Here is a 21,742-nt window from a genome sequence, read left to right as displayed (position 1 = left end):
CTTTCTTCTCTTTTTTTCTTGTTCTTTTCCTCTCTATATTTCTGTCTATCTCTCTCTGTGTAGTCGGTCTCTCGCCTTCTACCTTTGTTATGTTTATTCCATTTGTTATTTCTTTCTCTATCTCGCTGTTGTCAGTCTCTCGCCATCTGTTTCTCTGTTTATCTCTTGCTTTCTAACTCTTTCTCTCTCTGTCTATTTTGTTCCCTTTCTTTCTACGTTGTCGGTCTCTCGCCTTGTATCTCTTTCTGTGCTTGTTCCCTTTATTCCTATCTGTTTCTCCGTTTCTCTCTCTGTACTCGTTCTCCTTTCCCTCCTCTCGCATCTCTCCTCCTCCCCCTCGCTTTCCTTTCCCACCACCTCGCTGGTACAAGGCTACGCTCTGCTTTACCAGCGTGCCTGGATAGTCCGAGTGATTAGGACGCTGGCCTTCGGATCGTGGGTACGCGAGTTCGAATCTCGCCTCCGCAAAAAAAATTTTTTTTTCGCTGAGAAATTATCATTCTCTTTCTTTCTAATTCTTCCTTTCTCTCCTTCTTTCTCTATCTATACTCGTTCTCTCGCATATCAAGTTATTGCATTCCTCGCCGAACAAATCGGTGCACGTCGTCTGGTAGCGAAGCAGGAAAGGAAGAAGAGGAAAGCGATGAAAAAAAAAAAAACGAAGATGGCGCGTGCCGGTTCGTGACGATAATTTTCTATCTACGACACACGGCCAACCTCAACCCTAACAGCTCTGAGCGTTTTCGGAGTAGTATTCCGAGGTACGTTATAGGCCCGCAAGGGTGTTAATGGTTTCGCCTCACAGGTTATGATCATTATCGCGGGTATAAATTCATCAATGGAGAACGAAAAGTTTCGTCTTTGTGACGTGTTGTGACGATCCTCTTCTCTGAACGTGCAAAGACAGTGGCCTCGTTTATTCGCCAGTACTACGACTCCTTGATGTACTGCCGGTACACAATGTAGCCGCTGTGTGCCGCGTGGACGGATCCGCACAGGATGGCCACTATCTGCGAACAGGGAAGAGACGACAACGCCTGAAGTGCGATACGGACGACCATGCAGCACAAAAAATACACAATAGTCGGACACATGCTTTTTCGTTCAAAAGCTGCGCTTTTGAAAAAAGGCTGAATTTCATACAGGCAGCATCGCGAGTTATATGAAGTGTGAGAAGAAAATAGAGCGTACAGTTGCTTGTCCATCGGGATGACGCGCGTCTCCTTCCCAATTGTTCACGTTTCGTGCTGGAAACCTTCTCTCGAAATGTGCATGCAACGAAGCCAGGGACTTTTCTCGTTTTTCAAGTAGGTACTTTCCAGCTCATGGCTCTGACTACATCGATGGAGTACTCCAACATTTCTTTTTTTTTTTGCGTCGTTGTCCGAAATTTTGTCAGTTTGCAGTAATCGACAACATTCAATAATCTCGAACCGCAAAACGACGCGGTCGTAGAGGGTGTCGGACCATGCCTCCCGTCGAACCTGCGTGTTTCCCTACCCTAAAGAGCGCAGCAGGGGTCGCCGTCACTTGCGTAGGAGTCACGTGACATTAACAGAAGCGTCACGTCATTGCCAAAACTTTAACGAAAGGTTCCAGCTGGGGTCGCTGTTTTGTCAAAGGTTGGCCACTTGGGCGCCAGTGACCTACGCCGTGCCACTTCGTCGTTCTCACTATTTTGCCAGCATCAGTACTGCGAGAGAAAAGGCCGACAGTGACGTGCCGCTCCGCTAATGACGTCACACGTGACGTTTATGCTTAGGTCACGTGACACTCCCTCGTGTAACCCGAAGTTCCGATGTGCATGCGCTCTCTAGGGTACAAAACGCGCATCCGCTCTCGAAAGAGAACGAATTGACACAGGTGAGAACACCAGCCCTATAAGTGCAACGCACGGCTAATGAAAACGCCAGGGAAGCAACTGGCGCATCTCACCCACCGCCTGCATGCTCGCTCCGCCGCCTCCCTGTTTGTCGGCTATGATCTTCACGCCGCATATGATAAGCGCCAGCATGGCCGTCCACTGGAACAGGTGGTACTGCGAAAAGGACGCTGACTCAGGCTCGAGACCGAAAACGGCGGCAGCTTCAGTACACGTAACGCTTTCGCTGCTTTCTTCCGCCACATGCGTCAATTTGGGGCACACGTCAGATAGACTGTCTTTAACGTTATCGGGCTTTGGGAACTCTCGTGTATGAAACGAGCGTAATGTTATCTCTAGGGGCAGCTCGGGAGCCTATTCGACCGGAACCGATCATGATGATGCTGACTGGTATTGACACTCTCTGGGAAACGGGGTGAGAGCAAATGGCCATCTAGCGTGAACTGCATGATATTGTAGCGCGAAACTCAAAAAGGAAGACTAGGAGGCCGACAGGAGTAGTAAAGAAACACCGTGCTCCTATACTCCTGTTCGACTCCCAGTCGTTCTTTTCAAGTTTAGCGCTACAGTAGTATCATGTCCTTTTGTAAATACCAACTCGCGCAAGCAAAAGTTACTGTGTAGCGTCTATTGTTTTGCATGGAGTATAGCGCTTTGTCCAGGTTCCCATTAAAGACTACACGTCGAACATTTAGTGTCTGTAACGGCATCGTGTTTATCATTCCCTTCCTCTGCAATTTATGCCACCTGTATTATAACCCTTTGCGACACGCATTTCGATCCACTGTCTATAAATGCGTGAAATTTACATAAGTTGATGTCAAGGTTCTGGAGACCCAATCTGAAGTAAGTGGAAGTGTTCGAATGAGTTATAGTGTATTTTAGAGCAAGTTATTGTAAAATAACGTAAGTGATTATCTAATTATTTCAGTCAGTCGCGCTATATTTCTTCATAAACCAATTTAAACTAACCGCTCAAATTACATACGATAGTTATCTACTGGCACCGAGCATTCGCAAAAAGGTCAAAAAATATTTTGAATTCCTACCGTAACGCCTCGTGTCCAACGTATCGGTAAACACGGTACTGCCTTCACCAAAGCGATCGTGTGTAGCAAAATATTTCAACCAGAAGTGATATAAATGAACTTTAGGCAACGAGAATGCTTAACTTACCACCAGCTCAGTGTTTTTCGTCTCTGCCAATAGCGCACAGAAATGGCAAAAGAAAGTCGCGTGTCCGAATGAAGACGCCTTGTCGCAAAGAGCTGAACGCATCTCGCTTAACGGAAGTTAATTCCAAACAACTCAACCCCTTCCTTGCAAGACGCGACAGTTTGCATTATTGCGGCCAGCCACCATTTCCATCAGAAGGCAGCGAGAACTTGTCGGAAGCCCGTCGTGGTAGCTTGGCACGTCGCGCTGCTAAGCTCGAGGGCGCGGGTTCGATTCGTAGCCACGGCGGCCGCATTTCGATGGGGGCGAAATGCAAAGAAAACCCGCGTGCTTAAATTTAGGTACACAGAAAAGTACCCCAGGTGGCCTCTATTAATCTGCAGTCCCGCACTACGGTGTGCCTCACCATATTGAGGTTTCGGCACGTAAAAGCAGAGAAACTATTCTTTTGGTAACTTGATGGAGACGCTCACGTAGAATATGTATGGCAGCGTGCCGGCGGTGGGGTTCGAGAGCACAGAGGAGACCATGAAGAGCAGCCCGTTGACGCCGTATCCCATGCACATGTTCATCAGGCACTTCTGCGAGTCTGTCTCCAGGCTCCCCATGTAGAGGAACAAGAACAGCAGCATGTCGCCCGCCTGCGAAATCGTCGAGGGTGGCTCACAAGCACGAGAACCCGCCAGCGAACAGCCTCAAGTACGCGTTCAGGTATATTGTTACCTCGCTGTTTTAAATGCGGATAGCACCTCATTAGCGACGAGCGGGGGCGTATAGCCAGAAATTTCTACGACCCGACTTTGTGTACGTTTGTGCGTTAGTTTGTATATGTGCGCGTATATATACACGTACAAAATGTAAAAATTTCACGGTGTGTGTGTGTGAGGGGGGGGGGGGTTGATCGCTGTGAAATTGAGTGATCGCGGGAGTTGAGGGGCACGTGATGTCACCCCCTGGCCCTCAACACACGCACAGATTCGAGACGTTGTTCAGACAGCGCCTTCTCTGTAAAATAGAGGAGGCCTCGGCTCAGCGCATATAGGCTCCGAATAAGCATAAATAATAATGCTCAAAACGTCCCGACGGCAAGATTTCAACTCCGGGCCTGCACAACACAGTGCATGCCCCTGTGGACGGAATATACAGCCTTTAAAAGTGTCCCGCGTACAAACAAGAGCGTTTAAATACTTTCCACGCTTTCCACAACGCTAGTGGTTTCCTCGAGAACTCCCTTCGTGCTAGAAAAAGAAGGTGTGGAGGTGATGGTTGACTTGGGTGTCTGGTGGGGGCACTCGCCCGTTGGCGTTCGTGTGCCCTGCTGCATTTTTCAATTCTCAAGGAGACATCGGCGGTGGCGCACGTTCGACGCCAGTGAGCCCGCTAGCCCTTTTCTCGTTCACTACACCACGGCTCACCCAGAAGAGCAACTGGTGACGTCAGCAGGCGAGGGCAAGAGATGGATGGATGGATGGATGCTATGAGCGTCCCCTTTATAACGGGGTGGTGACAAGTGTGTCACCAGGCTCGAAAGAAAAAAAAATCCATTTACTCTTCTTTTTCTTAGTGTTGCCCTAGTGTCTCTGCTTCAATTAAATCTATCTTACTACAGAAAAAAAACTTAAATTCTGAGCCCAGTTCTCTGAATTTTACGGCACAATGTCCTTATTTTTTCCCCAATATTTATTTTTGTCCTTTCTGTCTAATTTTCTGCCACCAATACTCTAACCGTCTCTTACTTATTTCAATCGCGGGTGTGTTCAGCTTTCCATTGTCGTCTCTAAAACCCAAGGCTTCATGTAGGCTCGTGCCCAAACGTACACCTGGGTGCATATCTCCACATTAAATCAGAACATGCTCCACCGTTTTCTTATCTTCCCCGCAGCACGTGCATTGTTCTTCTTCTTCACTGAATCTCGCTTTATAACTACGCGTTCAAAGGCAACCCTATCTCGCTTCAAACAGTAAAGCGCTTCCCCTTGAATTATCGTAAAATGCCTCCCTCCTTATTTCATTTTTGCCCTTTCGGTAGTTACTCAAAGCCGGTTTTTTCTCCACAGCTGCCGTCCAGTAAATCCTCTCCGACTCTCTGACTTTTCCCTTAACGCTCTTTGTTGACATATTGCTTACACTACCAGCCGTATATTTACTAGTGAGCCTCCTAGTTCTTTTGCTCCACAGTGTGTCCACGCTCTTCCTATACAAGTAACGGAACACCTTCTCTGCCCATCTACTCTCCTTCATATTCCTTAGCCTTTCTTCGAACCTTATTTTGCTCTGAGCCTCCCTCGCCTCAAAACCTGCCCATCCCATACCGCCCTTTACAGCCTCACTTGTCGTCTTCCCGTGAGCACCCAACGCGAGGCGTCCCACAGTCCTTTGATTTATATCTAGGGGTGTGCGAATATTCGAAAGTTTCGAATATTCGTCGAATATTACATTCGAAATATTCGTATTCGATTCGAAAATCGTGTATTCGAAAGGTTTCGAATATTCGAATAATCGAATAATCGAAAAATTCGAATATGGGATTCGATTATCATGCATAAAATAACTCGTCTTCCACATTTCTGCTGCGTTCGTATCGCTAAAAACGTTGCCGAGAGGAGCGATAAACATAGTAAGTACACGGAGGCACGATATCTGCCTGCGACGAGCGCCCCAATACGTATGATTTATTGCTGGTGCATCTCGGACGTGCAGCGCTGTTGGCGATCATGTAACCGTACATTTTCAATATTATGCGGCCGTAACGTGCCGCACTACCACTCGTTCACTATGCGGGACCACTTCTGAAGAAAGACAGTGACCCACGTGACTGGTGGCGGACTGTAGGCACCTTCAGATACCCCAGTCTGGCAAATCTTTGCCCCAGGTAACTCCCGATACCAGCCCCTTCTGTTCCAAGCGAGCGTGCCTTATCAGTGGCAGGGGGGGGGGGGGGTAGTTGTCTCTGTTACAAGGGTTTGACCCCCCCCCCCCCCCCCCTTGGCTACGCCCCTGCTTCATTATTGCAGCATTCCTCTTTCCTTTTGCTGCCGAGGCTTTTTACTGCAGCGCCATGTACCTGTCACCCTCATTTATCCATACTCCGAGGTACTTGTATTCGCTCACCCTCGGTATTTCTTGGCCCTGTATTGACACCGCCTGATCACAAGATGATCAATCCACATTTTGTTACCCTAAATCCTAGTCCTAGAGCTTCACCTTCCCTTCCGCATATATCCGCCAGCTGCTGTATATCATCTCGACTGTCAGCAAATAAGACAATATCGTCAGCATAAAACAGTCCTGGAATCTTCTGCTCAATCATCACGCCGCCCTGTTTGTGTGACAGATTAAAACCAATGTTGCTACCTTCTAGCGCTTTTTCCATGTTCACCACGTACAGCGTGAATAACAGAGCGGACAAAGGACATCCCTGTCTCAGCCCCTTGCTAATATCAACGTTCTCTTTGCTACAAACTCCTTCCCATTCTATGCAAACTGTATTTTCTCGGTATATCTCTCTCAAAAGCTGTATACAGTCGTCGCCAGTGCCCATTTCTTTCAATATATCTCACAAAATTTCCTGATTAACGTTGTCGTACGCCCCAGTGATGTCTAGAAAAACCACGTACAAGGGCCTATTTTCTATTTTAGGTATTTCTATACACTGAGTGAGAACAAACAGGTTATCGCCTAACCGCCTGTCGACTCGAAATCCATTCTGGAGTTCTCCCAAGATATCGTTATGTTCTGCCCACGTTTCTATTTTCATTTTTACTGCTTGCATCGCCAACCAGTATAGTACCAATGTAATGGTTAGTGGTCTATACGAGCGAATGTTATCCTTTTCTCCCTTGCCCTTATAGATTAAGTTCATTCTACTTGCTCGCCAACTATCCGGTATTTGCCTGTCCTTTAAGCATTTTTCTACAGCTTTCAGCGGTGCTTCTTTAGTGCTATGTCCTAGTTCGTTAATGAGGCTAACGGGAACCCTATCTAAACCCGTGGCAGTGCGCTTTGGAATTTTCCCTTCGGCCTTTTCCCAGTTGAAATTCTTCAGTACTAGCTCTTCGTCGGTTGCTCTCTCCGCCACACTTTTACTCACCGGGGAAATCCCCTGGACGCTCTTTTTAAACGAGTCGGCTGTTACCTTTCGGATGTAACCTAGCGCTTCGTACCCTTCCAATTGATTTCCTCCTTCATCTACAATATGTTGTTGCGTTGTGACAGACTTCCTACCTAGCGCCTTTATGTGGCTCCAAAATATCCTAGGTGTGGCCTCCTTTCTTCCGTGAATCTCTGTCACCCAGCGTTCACTTTCACCTTTAATATTTGCCTCGACCAATTTCTGTACAGTGGATTTTTTCTCTAAATATATTTCCCATATTTTGTTGACTTCGTCCTGCGGCCGCTTCTCCTTTTTTGCCCTTCTATGATCCCGTGATGCTTCGCGCCGCTTCTCGATCACTTCCCAGATTTTCTTGTTCCACCAACTTTTTGCTTTCCTCTTTCCTTTTCCAGCAAATAGTTTTCTTCTCTCTCCCTATCTCTTTCGTCATTAGATCTAACATCTCACTGTACTCCCAGTCCTTGCCTGGTATTTTGCCTACTTCTTCCTCGACCCTTGCGGCTATATTTATTATTTGTTTTTCAGAGGAACGGCGAGGCGCGCGACACCCGGCGAATGGCGGAGCAAGTGCACCTTGCGCAAGCCCTGTCCTGTGATGTACGTGAGGCGAACACCGCGTAACCCGGCGCACAGCTGGCGCAACGGGAGGAAGGACCGGGAGAGAGCGTGCGACGAGGAAGATGCCACGTCAAAACGCCAGATGTTCGCGGTCCTTTAGGGTATATTAAATTGCGACATACTTTAATTCTCATTTTATTATGTCCAACCCTTAGCTTAACGCATTCCATCCATTTTATATACGTTTTAGGCGTTCGCGTGCTCTGATGTATTCCTTAGATAAACTTGAGTGTTTCTACGTGGCGTAGAAAGAAGCACGTGGTTGACATCTGATCCGTGGTTTGCCGCAACGAGCCCGATCCGACGGGCTTCTGAGGTGTAATCCCCTTATGCTGTTCGCATTGGCACCGGCCAATTTTCGCCGCTATATTTTTACCTCCCACTGTTTTCGCCGCTTGATAGGTAGTACGCAACTTGCGGACGGATGAGTGGCTGATGAATTTCGACCGCCTATAAGGTTTCTGTGACGTTTTCTCAAAGAGCACTGACTACTTAGCAAACTTGAGCGTGTTATTTCTCTCTTGTAACGCTTATTTGAAGGGAGATGTTTGGAATGTGGCATCAAGGGCTCTTCGTTCAGACACTGTGTCGATGTGGGCGATTCTCACCGACTTGAAGAATTCCAACACGGAACGTACCGTTTCTGTTATGTTGAAGAATCCGTGCCAGCTGTCGAAATAAGTCTTGACCGCGTCTCCAACCGCTGAAAACGAAAGCATCATAATTAAAGGTATGGATCAATCGAACCACTTCCATGAGACACGAAATGAAATTTATGCTAAACTTCATTTCACTTACATACACTGTTTGTATTAAGCTTGCGCGTAATGGCGAATTATACGTGGAAAACCAGCGCGAACACGACGGAGCCACAAGACGAGAACAGAGGACAGCGCTGGTGGCTCCGTCGTGCTCGCGCTGGTTTTCCAAGTAGGCATCGTTTCGAACTCGCCCACCTCTCTACCTTAGCGGATTATAAAACGTTTTACGCATGTTTCGCAGGCACTATATGTGGAATAAAGGTATGTAATTCAAATAGACTCGAATAATCCGCTTGTCACAAGAACTCTTGCGAAAGAAGCTAGCGACCCGTCAAACTCAAGGTCGTGACTTCTTGCGTTTTTTTTTTTTTTTTACAGATATTAAATGACTCTGGGTTTACGGGTGCCACTACCGAGCGCGTGTCAGTTTTAGACGTGTTTAGTCTTCTAAGAACTCAAAATTACCTTCGTACGGACGTCTTCTGTTTTTGTTCCCCGCAGCATTTTCGCGCATCGCATCATTGAGGCATAAACACCTAGTCAGCAGGAAGCTACGATTGGACAGCGGAGGCGCCACCGTCGTCGACGATTCGGCTGTGGAGGAGACGTGTTTGTCTCCGAAAGCGAGCAAGCCAAATGGATGCATCGCCAGGCTATGCTGTGCAGCCTACAACAGCATGAGCACCATTTCTTCGAACGCTGGCTGTAGTGCCTCACACTAGGTGTCGTCACGGAATTTAACTACTTGGATTGTAAACACATAGTTAGGCGGCACCGCCACTGTCACGTTTAATTAGAGAGCAGACATGCTTCAGTGAAGGAGTTCGTCCGCGCAGGACTTGAGTGGTCCGGCCGATATAACACTGACCAGCTCTCACGATTTTCCTTCAGTCTCTCCGAAGGAGTCTCCATCAAAGTGCGACATATGGAGTACCAGTGGCACGCCCCTCATTACGCCAACGTCGTTCTTCAGCTCAACACGAATCTTGCTTGGCTTTCAATGGTACGTCTTCGGGACAAAACTGATAGTTATATAGAATGAAGCTGTTAGCCTCTATTTGGTCGGGATTCCTAGTTGGATGCCTGAGAATACATACACCTCCCCTTTCGCCTCCTCCTCGGGGATGGGGTGGCGCACATCGCACCCCTCCACCCCCCTTTCCGCCCCCAAGATCAGAAAGGAAATGGCGTCTGTACGGAAGCCTTGATGTGAACGAGGCTTTCCTATACGGAAGCCGAAACGTGCTAGAGGTTTTTAAACCATTTCATTTTTGGTCAGCGTTGCTTGCCTTTTTTTTTAACACGAAAGTGTTTTATGCCGGGGTTCACCAAGGCGTCAGTGACGTATTTTCGTCATGGAAATGACGTAGCAAAAATTTACATGATCAGATAGCAAAGAAAATAAGTTCCGTCAACGGGCTTCCAACCAACGATCGCTCGGTCCGCAACAACAGATGCTGGGCACGCTATCCACTGCGCCACGGTTACAGACTCGAGACTTTACAAACGCGCCTTTTATATCTACCACCCTCCCGGTCGGCGGGGTGGTGTTGCCCTCTGGGAGCGGTAAAGTAAAGTAATTCGTCATTACTGTGGCCTCCGCGATTAGCACCTGCAACGCTTTACACGTCCGTCCCATTCGGCGCGTTTCCAATAGAAGTTCAAGTTTGTAAATGCCTTAACACACCGCGAGGCGGCGACCTTAGCCCAAGCGTCGTAAAAGCGTCGGCCTCGCTCACAGCATCACACTAATCCAAACCAAAAATAGCTCTGCGACGCGCGCCTGCCTCACCTGGCTGTAACACCGCGTTCCCCGCTCACGCGCTCGCCCCGAGAAAAATCGCGGCCGGGCTACCGGGGCGGCTCGACGCGCTTTGCGTTTCCCTTTAGTCCGGCCGTGGGTGTTCAATCACGCCGCGGGATGGCGACCAAGTTCTGCGTCCGATATGCGACGCTCTTCTGAAATCAAGGCTCCGACGGACGCCCGTCTGGTCGGGATGAACAAGGCTCCCGATCTGGGTGCCGAAACGTCATTACATTTTTTATTCTCTTGTGGTCGGCGTCTTCGTCTTTTTTATTCAGCGACGCTCTTCTGGCTATCGCACCTCGTTCTCTGATTACGCTTTCACCGTTAACCACTACAGCTACCACAAGGGTTTGTTAGTCGTCGGCATGGAGATGTACCACCAATCATTGAAGTGCGTGCATCCACGTTAAACGGTGCTATAGCTGCCAGACATCAATATACATTGTACAAACTCTCTGATATCATTGTACAGTAAACATTCAGTTACTTCTGTAAGGGCACGCTTTCGTGTTATTCCGATTTCTATGATGGAGGGATCAACTGTCTTTTTTCTTTTGTTATGCGTTCTCCCTAGCGTGCGAATTATCGTCGATTTCGTAGCCACCCCAGCAGTAGTGGGTTTCACAGTTTCGCTGGACACCCGCTATCAGAGGGTCAGAATGGTGAATCAATTTTATTTCTTGAGACGCTGACTTCCCGTATACGAACGAATGTGTTTAAGATTGGCCGACTGCTATACAGTGATCTCGCGGGATCGAATCCCGGCCGCGGCGGCCGCATTTCGATGGAGACGAAATGCTAGAGGCACGTTAAAGAACTCCAGGTAGTCGAAATTTCCGGAGCCCTCCACTACGGCGTTCCTCATAATCGTGCTTTTGGGACGTCAACCCCCAACAGTTATGTTTATAGGCAGTGATGATCATTGAGAACCACTCATTCATGCGATCATCGTGATCTACATTAACCGCATATAAATAGCATCAGCGCAACGCATGCACGATGTGCGTACAGCAACTTTGAAAAACTAGGTCGTTTAAGCAGCGTCGTACTCGCCACCCTTACGTCACGAAATAGGCAAATTAAGAGCGCTGCTGTCGGTCAGACACATTAACAAACTGAAATAGGCTTAGTTAGTGTGGTCATTCGGTCAACCCCTCTGTCACACCAGCCGCTGGCAACAGAGACGGTGGACGTACGTATTGAGAAAGTGAAGAAGTGAAAGAAGGTCTGCTTACACGACATTACGGCGAGATGTCAGCAGAGAACACAAGCTGGAACAGCTAACACGGCCGCAAACTGTCTGATGTTCGATGTTGTTTACCGAACATGTGGTTCATACCCACTATGGGGGATGCCAAGCAATGCGCCTTACTTGAGCATGATTTCACAAAAAAAAAGACATGGACGAAAGAGAAGACACACCAAGCACTGGATATGTGTTCTCTTTCGTCCGCATCTTTTTTTTTTTTTTTTGCGTAATAATACTCAAGTAATGAACTACCAGCTTGCCCATAATGCTGCGCTCATTAAATGGGTCTCAGTTATAATAGGAAATAAAAATTCAGGAACGCTATACAGTAAGTGCTGTTCAATGATGAATTGTATGTTAAATGAAAGTAATAACCTCAGGACAAAGCCACAATAAAAGCAGACACACAAAAAGGAAAACAGATATTGAATATGGCGCAGTGGGTTGATCCGCGTTCCTTATTGTATTCCCAAAAGGCCAATTCGCCCGCTACTTTCTTTTTATTTATACCTTAATTCTAATAAAGAGATTTTTATTTTTTTTAAATATTTTTTTTCTGAACTATCAACATTTTATCTCACGGAGTGCGTGTGAGCGAACACTCTAAGGATGTGCATCAAGATCAACATTTGCCCCCCGACCCAAATAACCATTCGCATAGGCGTGCGCAGGGTTCCCTATTAGGGGGGGGGGCGAAAGTTCATCGCAGCGCCCCCCCACACTACTAAGTCAATGTAGGGGCATATTTTGCGCCCCCCCACCTCTTAGGTGCCTAGAAGGGTCAATGTAGGGGCAGATTTTGCGCCCTCCCCTCTTAGGTGATTAGGGGGGGCGGTCGCCCCCCCCCCCCTGCCCCCCCTGTGCGCACGCCTATGACCATTCGGATGGACCAGGCCCGGCGAGCCGCAGAAACCAGTGGTGTCCTGGAACACCATCCATGTGCACCAGTCATGTACTTGGTCGGGTTCAACCATACTTTGTGTATATGTTCGTGCGTGCGTTTGTATGTGCACGTGTATATACACACATGCAAAATCGAAAAACTTCAGGAGGGAGGGGGGGAGGGTTCTCCGTGGTTACGCCCCCTGACCCGGCCAACACCCTTTCGATGACAAGGAGCGGCGGCAAAACAGGCGCGATAGCCTCACTTGCGCGGCACCACATATTACCGCAGTTCGTTTGACCTGCATTTTTCTTCGGATTGACGCGGGACATGCAACCACTGTGAAGAGGGTTTCGCTGGTTCTGCATCAAACCGCGGTCGCCGGATCTCAGGTTCAAGAAAATTGTTTTTTTAAATGCGAAGCATTTCTTAGCGAACTTCTGCGACTTTGAGCGTATCTATCTATCTAGCCGCCTACGACTTTGTGCTCTCCTGGTCGCTTCGTTAATCGAATGTACACCAAAATTGGTATGGCGTAACATGACTGTATGACGAACATCAATAACAAGTCATAACATGAAAATCGTGACACGCATGTCATGTACAGCATGATTTACATGCCACGCTCATGGTGCGCTGGCGGCTGCTTCGCTAGCTTGATATACAGCAAAATTGGTATCTTGCGACGTGACTGTGCGACGAACGTAAATAACACGAGTTAACATGAAAATCATGACACGCATGTCATGTACAGCATTACTTACGTGCCACGCTCATGGTGCGCTGGCGGCCGCTTCGCTAGCTTTATATCCACCAAAATTGGTATTGCGTGACGTGACTGTGTGACGAACATAAATAACACACGAGTTAGCATGAAAATCATGACAAGCATGTCATGTACAGCATGACTTACGTGCCACGCTCATGGGGCGCTGGCGGCCGTTTCGCTAGCTTGATCTACCCCGAAATTGGTACTGCGCGACGTGACTTTGTGACGAACATAAAAACACGAGTTAACATGAAAATCGTGACACGCATGTCATGTACAGCATGACTTACGTGCCACGCTCATGGGGCGCTGGCTGCCGTTTCGCTAGCTTGATATACACCAAAATTGGTATTACGCGACATGACTGTGTGACGAACATAAATAACAGGAGTTAATATGAAAATCATGACACCCGTGTCATGTACAGCATGACATGGTGCGCTGGCGGCCATTTCGCTGGCTTTATATACACCAAAATTGGTATTGCGTGACATGACTGTGTGACGAACATAAATAACAGGAGTTAATATGAAAATCATGACACCCGTGTCATGTACAGCATGACATGGTGCGCTGGCGGCCATTTCGCTGGCTTTATATACACCAAAATTGGTATTGCGTGACATGACTGTGTGACGAACATAAATAACAGGAGTTAATATGAAAATCATGACACGCATGTCATGTATAACATGACTTACATGCCACGCTCATGGTGCGCTGGCGGACGTTTCGCTAGCTTGATATACACCAAAATTGATATCTTGTGACGTGACTGTGTGACGAATATAAATAACAGGAGTTAACATGAAAATTATGACACGCACGTCATGTAAAGCATGACTTACGTGCCACGCTCATGGTGTGCTGGCGGCCGTTTTGCTAGCTTGATATACACCGAAATTCGTATCTTCCGTCGTGACTGTGTGACCAACATAAATAACACGAGTTAACAAGAAAATCATGACACGCATGTCATGTACAGCATGACTTACGTGCCACGCTCATGGGGCGCTGGCGGCCGTTTCGCTAGCTTGATATACACCAAAATTGGTATCTTGCGACGTGACTGTGTTGCGAACATAAATAATTAGAGTTAACATGAAAATCATGACACGCATGTCATGTACAGCATGACTTACGTGCCACGCTCATGGTGCGCTGGCGGCCGTTTTGCTAGCTTGATCTACCCCGAAGTTGGTATTGCGCGACGTTACTGTGTGACGAACATAAATAATAGGAGTTAACATGAAAACCATGACACGCATTTTCCTCATTGACATACAAGACGATGTATGCAGCTCTTTGGTGGCTGCTTCGCATTAAATCGATTCCCACAATGCGTGGGATCTGCCGGCTTTTTCTCCACGTCACTGAAATCAGTTTTTTTGTACTGCCGTATTATTCAAACATTCTTCCGGCGCTTCCCATGCAAAAAAGAAAAAAAAAACATTTGGCGACTATGCATTACTTAAAAGGTCAACTTTAACTAACTAATTACTTAGTGAATATGCCTATCCCCTTTTTAAGAGTGCAGAAAACAAAGGAAGAAAAACAAGACCAGTTCGCTTTCCAGATTTAGTGCCCATCTTTGTAGCAGAATTTTTAGCCATCAGTCTAGCTCTTCGTAAATTAGAAACATCAATAAGCTCTGCAATAATTTTGACGGACTCACTATCAGTATGTTCCTCCCTCACTGCAAACGAGAACTCGTATGTTTTGAATGCGTTCAAATCATTAGTTCCGCTGCACATAAAATTTATCAAGTTAGTCTGGGTTCCTGGGCATAAGGCCCTATTTATGAATGAAATGGCAGATGCACTAGCTAGGTCATCATTGAATGGCCCGGTAATTCAGGTATTGCCCGCATCCAAATTCATTACAGATTTAGGAGGAAAATGATGTTAGAGGAATTTTCCGCACCGTCATTAACGACCATATTAGAATTCCAGCATTTAAATTATCAGTGGAATAGTAAAATATGTCAATCACGAGCCATAGAAGCCGCAATAACTAGACTGCGGTGTCAGACTCCCTACCTAGATTTTTATCTACACAGAGCTGGTCTGGCAGCTTCGCCTAATTGTCCTTTTTGCGGAATACGTGAGACAACGCAGCACTTACTCATTTCCTGCAAGAGGTACTCTACCTCGCGCAAAAATACCTTAGGTGTCGTTTCCATCTGTTTAGATTAGAATTAAATGAACAAAACGTACTGTCTTTCGGGGCGTTTTCTCTTGGTCACAGTGACGGGAAGATTGCTGATGCATTGCAGGAGTTTCTTAAAGCGTCAAAAAGATTTAGATTATAAAATTTACCTTTCCAAATTTTTATTTCTATTTTCTTTATTTGTGTTCCCCAAATTATCGATTTTATTGATTCAGTTCTATTCTACATTATTATTATTAGGAGAATTTTAATTCTAATTTATTTGTACTTCTTCCGTATTAATTAAGCAAAGTTTGAACTTCAATTTCAAATTTGCCTTTAAAAACTAACCGGTTCTTGGCCAATCCCCCAGTGTGGGTATGAGCCACGGCTTCTAGGGTCTACTCTACTCTACTCTACATTAATGAGGAGCAAGAAGAAGAAGAAGAGATGGAGTATGTTCATGCGCTGGCTTGCGCTCTTGTTCTCACCGCAATAGTCACAGCCGAAGGTGAGTGCAGCTCAAAACCATCTCTCGTTGTCGAGAGTAACTCTGTGTAGACCGATAATGTTACCTCTTTTATATCCGTAGTGGGAAGCAAGACAGAATGCGACGCAGTATGTCGCTTAACATTGTTTATCATTTTCATCTTCTGGGGTTGATCCGATGCCCATGCAGCAAGCGCAAAACATCAACGTGTGGCTTGGACGCCTTGTAAAACAACTCGTAAAACGCGATTCTTATCGAACGAAGATATACACGCGATATGGCGCGCTGTTTCGGTGCTCTCATGCACACTGGTCGGTGCTACCAGCAAGGTATATGACGAGTTTTAAAGAAGAGATTTGTTTTTCGAGCCGTGTGTGGGATAAGCTAGCCAAAGGTCTCCAAGAAGGGAAGAGCTTCATGAAGAAAAAAAAAATTCGTGTGGCAATTGAAAATGACTTATGGGATAGCGCAGTTAGAAAAAAGAAAATTTGAAGTACATGAGCTGAAAGGGTAAAACCATTAAGGTTTGCTCAACTTGCTAAAAAAAAAACATTTTTTTTAATCCCTCCGTCATAGGAATCGGAATAACACGAAAATAAATCGTGCCCTTACAGAAGTAACTGAATGTTTACTGTACGTTTATATAAGAGAGTTTGCACAACGTATATTGATGTCTGGCAGCTATGGCACCGTTTAACGTGCATGCACCCACTTTGATGATTGGTGGTACATCTCCATCGCGACGACTAACGTCCATGTTAAATGATTAAACAAACCCTTGTGGTAGCTGTAGTAGTTTTTATTTATTTATTTATTTATTTATTTATTTATTTATTTATTTATTTATTTATTTATTTATTTATTCATGTACCCTAAGGGCCCGCTAGGGGCATTACATAGGGGGGGGGGACATAAACAGAAAACAATTTTTACAGATAATGAATAACTGCAAGTTAATACAATGCTATAGTACAGAAATTCGTAGAACGTAGTAACAAGGCAAGCAATATAGCAAGAGTAAACATCAGATAAAGCATAATTATTAATGAAAGTCACCAGGTTCCAAGTACGTTAGCAATGCTGAATTAAACAAAGAAGGCTCAGCTATTGTAGCAATCCTGGAAGGTCATTACCTTCCAGTTACCTTCAGTTAACGGTGAAAGCGTAATCAGAGAACTAGGTGTGATAGCCAGAAGAGCGTCGCATATTAGACGCAGAACCTGGTCGCCACCCCGCGGCATGTTAAAATGTGATTGAACACCACGGCCGGACTAGAGGGAATCGCAAAGCGCGTCGTGCCGCCCCGCGAGCCCAGCCGCGATTTTTCTCGGAGCGAGCGCGTGAGCGGGCAACGCGGTGTTAGCGTGATGCTATGAGCGAGGCCGACGCTTTTACGACGCTTTGTTAGGGACCTTACGACGCTTGGGCTGAGGTCGCCCCCTCACGGTGGGTTAAGGCACTGACAAGATCGAACTTCTATTGAAAACGCGCCGAATGGGACTGACGTGTAACCCGTTGCAGGTGCTAATCGCGGAGACCACAGTAATGACGAATTACTTTACTTTACTGCTCCCAGAGGGCAACACCACCCCGCCGACCGGGAGAGTGGTAGATATAAAAGGCGCGTTTGTAAAGCCTCTAGAGTCTGTGACCGTGGCACAGTGGATAGCGTGCCCAGCATTTGTTGCTGCGGACCGATCGGTCCTGGGTTCGATGCCCGTTGATCTCGGCTACTTTTTTTCTTTGCCATCTGATCGTGTAAATTTTTTCGACGTCATTTCCGTGACGGAAATACGTCAGTTAAAGCTTGGTGGACCCATGTTAAAAGAGCAAAACAATAGAGTCTGCTTGAAATCGTCAAGAAACGTCTTGCAGAAGTTGAATGCCGTTTGGTTAAGGATGCGCAGTACTCGAGAAACAAGAACATTGTGCTAAGAGGAACAGAAGAGCTCATTTGTAATGTAATCGTCAAACTAGGCGAAATCTCGAGCGTGTCCGTCGCATCAGATGACGTATGTGATCCCAAAAATGAAACCTAGCTGCAATGTCGACAAAAGTTAGAACACACGAATTGCGGAAGAACTTCTAAGCCACCGATCGTTGTGGACGAGGAGCCTTGTTCCACCCAGTCAGGAATAAAGCATGTGGGTGAAATTTGTCTAGTGCCGAAACAGAAAAATCTTTGCGAAAAATAAGGATCACTCTGTATTTGCAAAAGAGGAAAATGACATCGTTTAGATTCAGTACAAGGTCGTTGCACCTTTTGCCATATTACTGCTGGAAGCAATGACGACGTACGTTGAGTAAAGCCGGTAAAGGAAGCACACTTTTCAAGGCGGCATTAATCTATATACCGCTACGTGGCCGTAACATCTCTCTGCCACAGTCAGCCTTTTTAGCGAAGCGCATAGTGTGCATTCAGTCCTTTATCATAATATTCCTTCAGTTTACTACTTTCGTGCCAGAAGTGTTCGCTCATAGACAAACTGCTCCCGGTCAAAAATTGCTAAAGGAATACAGAAGCCATGCGGCTTATTTAGTGTGACGCTCAGGCGGCTCATTCATTCACATGGAGCGGCACACAGATGTATCAGTCAAGTTCCTGCGTCGCATGCACTGCATAACTTGGCTAAATGGTGCTCACTGCGAAAATACACCGCCAGAATTCACACCTGGAAGTAAACAGAAGCACGGAGCCTTGTGAAAATTAATATGCCTTAATGGTCCTATGCTGTTTGTTTTGTCTGTCTCTCTTGATTGACTCTTGCACGTTGGCTCAGTGCGGTAATCATGGCAGAGCATGGTGCTGCCAAGGAGGTTAGGGTGCTGCGTCCACACTACGTCCCTTGCGCAACTTCGGCACACTATCGCCGATATGCTTGTAAGATAACGATAACGAAAGAATGTGTTTTCCGCCACTGTGGCTCCTGCTGGTATAACACGACAGCTAACTTCAGCGAATGCCACACTGATGGTAACAGCCACAGGCGCGATGCTTCCGTCAAGTGCAGTGCTGTTGATTTCTTCCTTGCCTTGCAGCTCGCCGACTCAACGAGTGGGTGACTCACTTTGAGCCGCTGTTGTACGAACCACTGCGTATTCATCGTCAACACGTGCGCCTCAGGAGGTCCCTGCAGCAGCAGCAGCAGCAGCAGCAGCGGCAACAACAACAAAGTGCCATCTTCCTGCGCTTCTGGGCCTTCGACAAGTAGGCTCTCGTGCACAACACCGACTCGAATTATTTGCCATAATATTCGGGAATTTAAACGGGAGTTTAGATTCCCGAATATTATGGCAAATAAATAATAAAAAAAATCGCGAGTTGACAGTCGCTGAAGTGCGAGACAACGCAATGCTAGCGCTGATCGGGCACATATTCACAACGCTTAGCCTCGCGTATCACATACTTTATTGGGCGCTTCCATTAGCACTTAAATCACCTTGTCGAGTCAACGATGAATCTGGGAGCTCCAACAGTGAGGGCGACACCTTGTGAAGGTATTTACAAATGAATAGAACATAACTTTCTTTATTTTTTGAGAATATGTTTACCTTTCCTGCTGTCGCTTCTAACCTGCATGCCCCGAAGAAAGTACGAATCTTCTTTCGTGGCCTTCCACCCTCGTCAGAAATGCCCCTCTCCCCCTAACCATCGCCGACGCCTCTTTCACAAGCGCCGTGATACTCGGTGGCAGCGCTTCCCACCAATACTTTATTGTGCTTCAAGCGGTTACGCAGTGATCTGTACTCCTATAGTATACGTATGGGTGCCTTGTTTTGATGAATGTCGCAAACATCTTGCGTTTCACTAGTCGTGTAAGGCGACTGGTCATCCAGGGTTTATGGGCATTCCTAGATGGCGTTGTGTCAACAATTGGAAAGCAATCGTTGTATAATAAAATAAGCATTTCTAGGAATCTGCGGTAAGCACCCTCAGCTGTGTATTCCATGCATACAGGAGCCCAATCCACTAAAGCAATGCGGTGCCTGAATTGTTCGAGCCTCTCTAGAGACATAAGTTGCCGTTGAGTCTTTACATTTGCCTTTGAACAGATTTGATTTCCCAGACACAAGAAAACAGGCAAATGGTCACGGATATCTACTGCTATGCGGCCCGAAAAGAGCACATTATCGCTATTAGTAAGGTCTAGCACCGAAGAGCAAGTAGCAGTGATTCGACTATTGATTGCATTGTGAAAACCAGTGGCCTGGATGAGCAATGACAGCTGTTGCTGCGTTGAACTGATTGTGCTCATATCGATGTTAATGTATCTAGCTATACAAGAAGAAATTGCTTCTGAATTGAAAAAAAAAATATCTCGCGTTCAAAGGAACAAGAATTGTGGATAAGTTTCCCTGGGATAAAGAACTGAGAATGTGTGGCAGGCCAGCTTCACGGTGAACTCATTTCAGTATCAGCGTTACAAAAACAGTGATCAGGTATAGCAGTCCACAGACGTACTTTTCACCAGTAGGGAAGCACCTCCCCCACATTTCGTTGTACGGTTGACATAAAAAGAATTATATACGGGCAGAACGTCACTATCTTGGCGATACCACGTTTCGGTTAAACAGATGACGTCAAACGAGTTTGTTAAGCCTGCCGAAAAATGGTCAATTCATCAGCCACAGCAGATTGCACGTTCAAATGTATTATCGTGAACTTATTATTTTTCTCTGTATCAACGTATGTATTAAGCTGTGAGGATGTGACAAGAGGTGTGGTACCCGAGCAATTTCCCAGAGGCGAGAAAAGAAGAAACGAGTCGTGCATGAGTAGTAACGAGGTCGTGCTACATCATTATCGACGAATCGGCTTGACAGCTGATCCGAATGACATCGCAAGTCTCTGTTTTGAGTGCTAGTATGCTGCCATTTTTTTTTCCACGTGTATTTCCAAGACATTTCCCTTCTGCTTCCGATGGCTGCGCTAAGAAGGCGTTTGTTGCGTGGTGTCAATTGTTCTTTGACGTAGATCCGTTGTTTGGGCCGCGGGCAGTCAATATCAGTAGTTTACAGGTTTGCCTTCTTTGCTGCCTCGAAAAAAAAAGGTTTAGTTTCATCCGCGTCGTGAATCTGATGATTAGATTAGCATCATTACTTTTTTTTTCGCTTTGACACTATGGGCGATATGATTGTCTGCTGCGTCAAGAGGAACCTTGATAGTCTGCGCGATTTGCAAGGCCATCTCAGTGGCTCTGTCATTAACGGTGAGTGGCAAGCCTTTTATTTCTACATTGTTGAGCCTGCCGTATTGTCCTAGCTCGATGATTTTGCTTTCAGCTTTAGTTCGCCTTTCAGTTAGGTCATTGTTTTCCTGTCTTAAAGCACCCCGGTTCTTCCTTGTCCTATTGACCTCAGCAGTCGAAGTTTGCAATTCTGCTAAACCGTTTCTGAAATCGTCAGCCGTGTTAGAACAAAATGTTGTGCTCTGGTTCATTGTGCGGATTTCGGCGCGCATTTAGCGTTTGAAGTCACCAATGGCCTTCATAACATCCACAGTAGAAGGCATGGCGAGCAAAGATTACAATACAAACACTCAGTCGGCAGTGGCAAATAGAAAAGAGAGAAAAAGAAGGGATTCACTTGAGCATAATAATTTTAGCTATTCGGGAGAACATGTGTGCTGGTCGCATCGGGCAAGGAAAGTGATTTTACCTTTTGAGTCGTCTTAATCGAAGAAAGGAAAAAGAGCGTCTCTTGCCTCGAGTCTGCGCTGAAGAACTTCGTGCCACTGTACGATGCAAAAGAGCTTCGATGCGCAGCTGCCAAAGCTGTTGGCGGCAGGCTGCTCACCCACACTGATAACAGCAGTTGCTGAAAGGCTGCTGCGGAATTTCGAACA

The 21,742-nt window shown here is 46.4% G+C and overlaps 2 protein-coding genes across 2 annotated transcripts in view; one reads left to right on the top strand and one right to left on the bottom strand.

Annotated features, from left to right (window-relative positions):
• Positions 1-910: 910 nt before the first annotated feature.
• Positions 911-9,197, bottom strand: LOC119392751 (uncharacterized). Its single transcript, XM_049415854.1, has 5 exons — positions 9,107-9,197; positions 8,429-8,493; positions 3,532-3,699; positions 1,940-2,038; positions 911-1,010 (listed from the first exon to the last, which is right to left on the bottom strand). Exons 1-5 carry the CDS (start codon positions 9,195-9,197, stop codon positions 930-932), a joined length of 504 nt encoding a protein of 167 aa, XP_049271811.1. The 3' UTR covers positions 911-929.
• A 6,660-nt stretch (positions 9,198-15,857) lies between these two features.
• The window catches only part of LOC119393090 (disintegrin and metalloproteinase domain-containing protein 10-like), a 66,913-nt gene continuing 61,028 nt past the window's right edge, over positions 15,858-21,742 (top strand). Inside the window, exons 1-2 of the mRNA XM_049415853.1 lie at positions 15,858-15,918; positions 18,937-19,105. Coding sequence (XP_049271810.1) covers positions 15,858-15,918; positions 18,937-19,105 — 230 coding nt within the window. The remainder of the gene's footprint in view (positions 15,919-18,936; positions 19,106-21,742) is intronic.

This window comes from Rhipicephalus sanguineus, chromosome 5, assembly GCF_013339695.2.
Source record: "Rhipicephalus sanguineus isolate Rsan-2018 chromosome 5, BIME_Rsan_1.4, whole genome shotgun sequence".
Classification (NCBI taxonomy): domain Eukaryota; kingdom Metazoa; phylum Arthropoda; class Arachnida; order Ixodida; family Ixodidae; genus Rhipicephalus; species Rhipicephalus sanguineus.
Note: the sequence above shows the minus strand (reverse complement) of the source record. Positions and strands in the feature narration are given on the sequence as shown.